The sequence below is a fragment of the Egretta garzetta genome, unplaced genomic scaffold (assembly GCF_000687185.1).
Source record: "Egretta garzetta isolate BGI_Z169 unplaced genomic scaffold, ASM68718v1 scaffold640, whole genome shotgun sequence".
Classification (NCBI taxonomy): domain Eukaryota; kingdom Metazoa; phylum Chordata; class Aves; order Pelecaniformes; family Ardeidae; genus Egretta; species Egretta garzetta.
This window is the reverse complement of record NW_009258264.1, coordinates 955,727-964,755: the sequence shown is the minus strand read 5'-3', so window position 1 is coordinate 964,755 and position 9,029 is coordinate 955,727. Positions and strand designations below refer to the sequence as shown.

The 9,029-nt window shown below is 41.9% G+C and overlaps 1 protein-coding gene across 1 annotated transcript in view; it reads left to right on the top strand.

Moving 5' to 3' along the window:
• EIF2D (eukaryotic translation initiation factor 2D) overlaps positions 1-7,302 on the top strand; it is a 12,556-nt gene extending 5,254 nt beyond the window's left edge. Inside the window, 11 exon segments of the mRNA XM_035902448.1 lie at positions 1-4; positions 7-169; positions 369-486; positions 937-982; positions 1,738-1,841; positions 3,718-3,876; positions 4,594-4,683; positions 4,789-4,884; positions 6,533-6,653; positions 6,794-6,968; positions 7,081-7,302. The exon segment at positions 1-4 is cut by the window's left edge and continues 126 nt beyond it. Of these exon segments, the coding sequence (XP_035758341.1) occupies positions 1-4; positions 7-169; positions 369-486; positions 937-982; positions 1,738-1,841; positions 3,718-3,876; positions 4,594-4,683; positions 4,789-4,884; positions 6,533-6,653; positions 6,794-6,968; positions 7,081-7,151 (1,147 nt within the window). The 3' untranslated portion in view covers positions 7,152-7,302.
• The last annotated feature ends 1,727 nt before the right edge of the window (positions 7,303-9,029 follow it).

Here is a 9,029-nt window from a genome sequence, read left to right as displayed (position 1 = left end):
CCTGTCCCACTGCAGCATGTGGATGTTGGCGATTTGAGCCTGAAGGAGCGAGACGGTTGTACAGTACTGACGGGAAAAGAGGAACTCAACAAGAACAGAGCTGCAGAAACAGCTGAACATGCCAACACAGAGGTCCAGCAGGAAGCTGAAGACAGTAGGACTCCACAAGGTATTTTTGCGTACAAATGAAACCAGACTATGCCCCTTTGGTTTGCTGAAGCCCATACCCACGATCTAGATTACTGTGGACTCTGGGCAGCTCACTGCAAGAATGAGGTAGAGACAGTTCCCTGTGATCTGAAAGAGCTGAGTGCTGTGTTCTGAAAGACAGACTACTCACGGCTTCCTTGTCCTTTTTTTCCCTGCAGAGCAAATGGATGCATTATTTAGTCAGTGCTTTTTTCATGCCTTAAAATGCAAAGTAAAGAAGTCAGATCTCCCTCTGCTCACCAGCACATTTCTGCGCAGCCATATGTTCTCATGCTGGTATGTGGTAAGAAGATTGTCTTTGGATTTGCGTGCTGGGTTTTTGGCTTGAAAACTGTGGAGATCAAGTGTGATATTTAGGATGAAGTTTTTGACTCAAAAGCAAAATTCAGTCCTTATCCAAGGTTATCTAAAATTATGCTGACTTCTTACATTAAATGCTTTGATGTAAAGATTGTCCAGACCAGGATATGCGCTTGGTAGCTAACTGAAGTTGGCTGACATTTGTTTCAAGATTGCTTAGTCACTTAAATGGCTGTTTGCCTGCCCACAGGAACTTCAGCACTAGTTTCACTCACCATGTTCTATTTATTAGTTTGTTTGAAGTAACTCTTTCTCTGTGCGATTTGTATTTCTGCTGTTAAGAAAATTCTAGTATAAGTAGCAAGATTTAAGAAGAAATGAGGGGTGACTTACAACTAATGAACTTTTAAAAAAATCCATTTATAGCCCTGCTGGACAACAACTGGACATAAAGAAATCCAGCTATAAGAAGGTGAGATATTTTCTGTCGGGTTTTGGATTAATTTAAATAAGAAATGGAAGGAGAGAAAAAGTTTGAAGTCAAAATTCTTCAAGTGTTAGTAAAACAAACAGACAAAAAAACCCAGAAACTGTTCTTAAAAGCCAAGTTCTTTTTCTCAACACTCTGCTCCTGTGGGATCCAGGGAGAAAAGTAATTGTCCTGAGAGCATGAGCACTGATCTACTTTGAATGCAGCTAATGCTATCTGCCATTATATACTGCGATGGCTGTTAAAGGTTCTGATCTTGTCGGACAGTGCAATTACTTGCAAGAAGAGGCCATTCCTTTTCTAAAGCTGTTAATGAACAAAAACGAAGAGAAAGGAGACGATGTTGTCCCTGTTGTGTGGATGAGAAGCAGAGACAAAGTGCCTTGCCAAAGATCTCACAGTAGTGCATGTGAGATGTACTGTGATTTGGCTAAGACAGTCACAGAGCCAACATGGCAGACCTACAGAAGGAACGCTTGCTTGCTCTGTCTCCAAAACATAGGCACTTGCTGCTCCTTAGCAAGTGCTGTGTTTAGAGAAGCAAAGGTTTGGGGGTGGGGTTGGTTTTTTGGTTTTTTTTTTTTTGAAGAAGTTTTTCCGATTTGGCAAGTAACTTTGTCTGAAACACATGAACAGGAATTCTGAAGAAGTTTTTCCGATTTGGCAAGTAACTTTGAAACACATGAACAGGAATTTAAAATGCTTGACTCCACATTTCTGATTGTTGCTTCCTTCAGTTCTCTAAATTCCTGCAATGTATGCAGCACCAGAAGATCTTACAAGTGAAGGAGCTGAACAAAGGTGTGGAGAGCATCGTGGAAGTGGACTGGAAACATCCAGAGTACGTAGAATATTGTATTCTTTAAAAGAGTTGGTAGTCTCTGGAAGAAGGGAATGGAATCTGCTCCTTCCAGCTCTATTACCTGTACTCCACTTGAATTCCTGTTCTGAATAGCTGTAGCAGCCCTCATTTCCTAATCTTAATATGCTATGGAGGGCTTTTTATACCTGGGTTCTATACAACATTGCTTATGTTGCCTGCTCTTGTAAAGTTCTTCCAGGTAAACTATATTCTTCCTTCTTTACTCAGTGGCACTGAGCATGCATAAAGTCTAATGACAGTGACTTCCCCCTTTCTGGCTTCCAGTTTGGATGCTAATAAAAGAGTTACAGCATCAAGCCTGTTAGCAGTCAGTAAAAAGTGCATTCCTTTGCCAGTGTCTTGATAGTTTGTGTGGGTTTCTTTGTTGTTGTTTTTGGGGGAAGGGAGGCAAGAAGGTTTGAAACCCATCAGGCAGTTTTCCATCTATTTAACAGTGACTGTAATGGTATGACTGGTTTGTGCCCTTCCAGTGTAAGCAGATCTCCCCCTCCCCATTCCATCTGTGTGCTGGGACAACTCAGTCTTTAGCTCTGAAGTGAGCTTACCTGTCTAAACAATAATTCCAGTAAAAAGACGGCACTGCTGCTGATTAAATGCTCATGAAACTACAGTCTCAGAACGTCACAGAGGATCAAGTCAAGCGCTTTTCAAAATCAGAAGCCAAACTTACAATTTCAAAAAAAAATTTAAAAGATTGCTGTATTTTCCATTACACATATTGATTTGCACAAATACCCTTTCAGTTACTTATTACCCAATTCCTCTATCAGCATTTCCATTATCTTTCTAAAGATTATTAGTTACCTCACACCAAGAATATCCTGCTCGTTCCTTCTGCGTATCGGCACATTAGCTCTGTCTTGGAATTTCCCAGTGGGCCTGAGGCTTCCTGTTCTGTACATCTCCTTGGCAACTAATGGAGCAGAGAATATTTCTGTAGATATGAACATATCTTCTCTTCTGTGTTTGGAAAGAAGCAGAATTACTTTGACTTTTTGCATTAACTTTTCTCTCATTATACTTGGCCTTACCATTAGGAGACCGGCATACTCAAACTGAGTTTGTCAGTTCTCTTACCTTTAAGCATAGAAACTGCAGCTCTGGTCAATGAAACGAGACTCCAACTCCTGCATTGACACAATTCTTACCCCTCTCTTCCAGAACTGTCTTTTATCAGTGATGACTAAAGAATCATTTCAGCTTTTAAATGTCTGTACATTTGTGGAGAGTGCAGTTGGTTTTTTATCATAGAATCACAGAATGTTTTGGGTTGGAAGGGACCTTTAGAGGCCACTCAGTCCAACCCCCCTGCAGGGAGCAAGGATACCATTGACTAGATCAGGTTGCTCAGAGCCCCATCCAACCTGGTCTTGAATGATTCTAGGGATGGGGTTGGGTTTTTTGGAATTTAATTCTAGTGATTCTATGGAATGGGGCTGCATCCTTTAAATTATGGCAGTTGTCTCTAATTATGAAAGTCAAATATGCTTAGAATAGCTGGAGGGATTTTTATTTTCCCCAACATACAGGGCTTTACTCAGAGTGAAAAGTGTGTAATATCACCTGAGTTAAAGGTGCTTATTTATGTGTGTCTTTGAAATGTGTACGAGGACAAATTTAGTTAATTGCAGCTAATGCTCCAAAATACTGTTCTTCCATCATGTCCTTTAAACCACAGACGCCCCCCTGCATTGGGATGCATTTGGAGGAACTGACATACTACACAACAGACCAGAAAGCTTTTTGCACAACTCTGCTAGGTTTTAGTTTCTCAGCGAAACGGGAGTGATACGGTTCAATCCCTTTGACTCACATCAAATAATTCTTGTTTCAGCGTTAAAGCATTTGCAGTACCTGAAGGATTTTCTTCAGCCTCTGCTGCCCAAGACAGCAAGAGTGAAGACAGAGAACAAGTGTACCATGCTCCTGAAATCATTCCGCTTTATGGGGTCTCAGCAAAAATGATGCCACTCTTTCAGGAATCTGGACACAGGTAAGCGCTAGAAAAGTAAAACAAAACCATTGTTACATGAAGAGACTTAACAAACCTATGCTGCTACCATTTTGTTAGCCCTCATGGGGAGGGCCCTGCGATCCTGTCAGGAAAGGTGATGGCAATCAAGAATATATTCATTGCTTCACAAAGGGAAGAAAGATAAGAGGCTGTGACAACTGCATTCAGCAAGTACTCACATCACCTCTCCTACAGCTAAGGAGGTGATAGCTCAAGTGCCAAAATTGATATATTTTACTTGGATTGTCTTAATTTGCTATTGGATAAGGCATATTCTGCCCACCCACAGTATGGTTTCATGAAAAGAGGAAAAGATAATTTAAAGAACTCACTTGCCTCCTTGTGCCCTAATCTTGTCTCTTGATGTAGTTTAGGTAGCACTCAGTGGCAGCGTTTCTTCATCCAAGCACTTTTGTACAGATTATCCACAGTCCCCTGAAGTAGGGGTGAGCTTGGGGTCATCCTCCCAAACTAGGCTCCCCAAACCAAGGGGTTTAGAGTCTCTGTAATTACTGCTGTGAGCCTTTTATCTGGTAGACAGCAGCTGAGGTGTAACAAGAAATCACTCCCCAGCAGATGCGTTTCAGTATTGAGTTGTTGGCTACCAAAGGTAGTCAGGGTAGTTGCTGTTGTCTTAGTGACAGAACCCAACACCTAACTACGTAACCTAAGTTTAAAAGCTTTCCTTCTCTTTAGAAAAGGCAGCATCCTCTCAAGCAGTGAGGTGAGAAACATCATCATTAACTATGTGAAGACTAACGAGTTGGTTGATGAAACGAACAAAAAGTAAGTAGATGGTGGAAGTCCTAGCCTGCTTCCACAGGAGGTGCTGAAGTTAAGAGGGAAAAAGAGTGAACTTGTTTGCTTCTAATGCATGTTTTTGTTTTGTAGCCTTGTAAAGGTGAATGCCATTCTGTGCGACTGCCTGTTAGATAAATCAGAACAAGATGAAATCTCAAACCTTAAGTGGGATGACCTGGTGAGCAGGTAACTCTTTTCCCAATGTAGTGTTTCAGTATTATATAGATTTATTGCATGCAAGTCAAAGCCACGTGTTATTGCAGCTACCTAAGTTGTAACTTCCTACTGGTAACACGAAAAAAAATATCCGGAGACCTTCACTTCAAGTCTTTCTCGTTCTTCACCATTTCACAAGCATCTAGCTTTAACTGTTGTTGTTGGGTTTTTTTTGTTTACCTGCTCACCACCTATCAGGGAAAGCTTCCTAAGGAAACAGTGCCTGGTTCTGTGTATAACCCATGTGTACGTATTTATAAAGCCATCCTTTGCAACCGATAGCTGATGACCATTGCCTAGAAAGGGCATGTTCAGCCTGCTCCTTATGTGTGCAGCACAACTTAAGCATTTATAACCTAAACTCACCTTTTAGGTCCAAGGCACCCGAGTACCTGACACAAGACCCTTGTTCTACTGAAAAACTTTCATAGAATCATAGAATCCTAGAATGTTTTGGGTTGGAAGGGACCCCTAGAGGTCATCTAGTCCAACCCCCCCTGCAGGAGCAGGGACACTGCTAACTAGATCAGGTTGCTCAGAGCCCTGTCCAACCTGGCTTTGAATGCTTCCAGGGATGGGGCCTCCACTACCTCTTTGGGCAACCTGTTCCAGTGTTTCACCACCCTCATTGTAAAGAATTTCTTCCTTATATCTAGTCTAAACCTACCCTGGTTTAGTTTAAAACCATTACCCCTTGTCCTGTCACAGCTGGCCCTACTAAAAAGATTTTCCCCATCTTTCCTATAGGCCCCCTTTAGGTATTTTTCTCACCAGAGCAGAGTAGAGGGGCAGAATCCCCTCCCTCGACCTGCTGGCCACGCTTCTCCTGATGCAGACCAGAGTACGGTTGGCCTTCTGGGCTGCCAGCGCCCATGGCCGGCTCATGTCCAGCTTTTCATCCACCAGCACCCCCAAGTCCCTCTTGGCAGGGCTGCTCTCCATCCTTTCTTCCCCCAGCCTGTACTGATACTGGGGGTTACCCGGACCCAGGTGCAGGACCTTGCACTTGGCCTTGTTGAACCTCATGAGGTTCACACAGGCCCACCTCTCCAGCCTGTCCAGGTCTCGCTGGATGACATCCCATCCTGGTGTGTCAACCGCACCACAGCTTTACCTAAATGTCCCCGATGTCTTACTTGCTTTGAGCTTCTTCATCACACAGTGCTTCTGAGGCACCTCCAGCAGCTCCCTTGATTTCTGAAGCCAAGTTTGCTCGTGGGACAGTAACACACTTTATGCTGAATTTTAAACTGAAGTTGCTTCACCAATCTGTGAACAATACAACTGAACAACAGCTGAAAGACAAAATTAAAGAAGGGTTTCCTCTACACGAACCAATTTATAAAATTTCACCAGTAACAACTTAAGCTATAATTTTTGTGAGTTAGTAGACTTGCTTTGGTTTTAGTCGGTCCCTTTCTTCAAATAATAGCTAGTATGAAAATCTTTGCATGAGATCATCGGGCATTAGTGCCTTAAGATACAAATTCTCTCACACATAGAATCTTGGCTTTCATGTAGTCTCAAAAACCTGTGAGAGGCTGCAGTGGAAAAGCACAGCTACCATCAGCCTTGCTGTACTGCATGGACTAATGGGATATATATAAACTTTGTTCAGGTGCCTTGAACGACTGCAGCCCTTACACCAGGTGACCTTTTTTGGACAAGAACCTGTTGTGAGGAAAGGAAATGTTGAGCCCATCGACATAACCATAGCGCAGAGATCATCGAATAAGAAGGTAAAAAGAGAACTAAAATTACAGGGTTTGAGCAGAAGCCCAGATTCTGAGAGCAGCTTTGGCAGCTCGCTTTTCTGGGATGAATGGGACATGCTAACACCTACAGCAGTGATGGTTGCAATCATTATTAAAACCTGTAGGTGACAATTATCAAGAACCTTGAGCTGTATGGTCTAGACCCGCAGTGCGTGGCCAACATTCTGCAACAAAAAGTCCAAGCCAGTGCCACCATCACCCCAGTACCAGGAACAAAAGACAGAGTTCAGGTCCAGATCCAAGGCAACCAAATCCATCATCTGGCCAAGATGCTGCTAGGTAAGTCTGTTCCGGAACTGGGCTGGGACTGGTTACAGCAAGGTACAGGATATAGATTTTAATTCTTGAGCTCTAAATATTTACCTGATATGACCTCTTGGTTATGTTGCAGAAGAATACCAGCTACCTCGGAAATATATTCAAGGCCTTGAGAAGGCTCCAAAGCTTGGCCGGAAGAAGTAAGAGAAAAATCTACTGTAAGAACGACTCAGATCTCATTATTTATAGAATTGCTCTGCCAACAAATCAAGGATAATGTACAGGCCCTTTTCATTCAAAAATGAGTCCTGGATGTTTACAGGGTCTAGGATTCACCCAAATAATAATAATGCTCCAGCTGTTCATTTTTCACAAAAATAAAAAGCTTGAATAAAACCCCTAGCGTTATCCTTCTCCATATATTTTTCTGTAAGTTCCTAGTGCTGCACTCATTTTCTGGCCACAGTGGCTTTTGGCTTGTTGACCATTCTTGCTTTGCATCTCTTAGAAAAGGTAAAACAGAACCTCCAGTGAAATGTAAGCAAAGTACATTCTACCACACTGTCCTGTGTGTTATGCCACAGATCATGTATGTCAGAAGTAAAACCCACCTGGGTTTAGATTTTATCCTTTTAAACATTTCCAGGTATTAATATCAGACATTTCAGCACTGAGAATGAACTCTATTAGCTGCATTTTTATGGTTTACATTATCTTTATATATAAATACACTTTAATGTATGACATTAACTGTGATTTACCACAGGTAGACATGGGTAGCAGTTCTGTCATATCCAGCTAAAATATTAAGAGAAGATTAATGGAACACTTTGGTCGGGTTTCACAGGGGTAGACGTTCTGTACGGCTTTAGCTGAAGCTTAAACACTTTACAGTAGGGTTAAGAAATTTGAATTCAGTTCTAGGAAGGATTCCTGTATTTTCCCTTTATACTTAGTACATGAAAGGTTCCATAGGAGGGCGCCAGAAAAAGAAGCTAAAGAGATTTCTTTAATTACTGACAGGTTTATTATCATAGTCTTTTACACTGTCTGCATATGAACAAGTAGTTTCAGACCCTTCAAAAAAGCTGGAAGTGCGACATTTTTTAAAAATGCCATAGAATTACTAGGGAGTAGTAAAAATAAATTACAGCATTGCAAAAAATGCATTTCATTTTGCCATAGAAGCTTTACTATTCCATTCTATACACAGTATTTTACATGTTTTACAATAGACATGAAAAATAAAGTCACACAAACTAGGCAACACAACATACTAACCAAAGGCACTGCCAACAGTATTTTGCGCTTAAGGAAGGGGCCAATACTCCTGTCCTAGACACAGCTCAACTCACTTGAGAGTTTGAGTTTCAAGATCTACCAATTCCTCAAATGCCCCGTATCTTGAAAAAAAAAAAAACTAAAAAAAAAAAAACCCCAAAACCAAAAAAGAAACAGCCCTCCCCTTCGCAGGAGGTTTTCAGCAGCATTCACGGTAATTGCATAAGAAGCCATGCCATGTCAAAGACATGCTGGGTCCCAGGAGGGGAGAGGGAGATGGTCACCAAAACTCTAGTAGAAAACAACAACAACAAAAGAAATCTTTACAACATTTAGCCAGAAAGATAAGGGATTTAAAAACAAGCATCTGGATCTTCTCGGAACCAATGGCAGTTTTTACAGTGTTCTTCCTCTTGACCGAACAGAAGTATTTATACGGTGCTTTCAAGACTCGAAGCACTAGATAAATGTTACTTAAAATGACTTCACAAGTGCATAGTGAAGTAACAAGCATTCTTGTTTGCGGACAAACAGCCCCAGAGCATGAAAACTGCTGCCCTGTTTGGGCTGCCGCCAGGTTGTTAAAGGTCAGCGGGGTGTAGAGTACAGTACAGCTGGGAGGCCCCTCGGCACCGCGGGCCGGAGGCCACAGCCCTGTTAGCAAACCCTCTTACGCTACTGCCTAAAACATGAGCTGGAACTAAGCTTGCAGAAAGTGGCTTTTATACAAACCCAGGGGCTTGAAGTGCTGCAGTTACTCTCTTACGGTTTATAAACAAACATACTCAAGTATAAATCGGG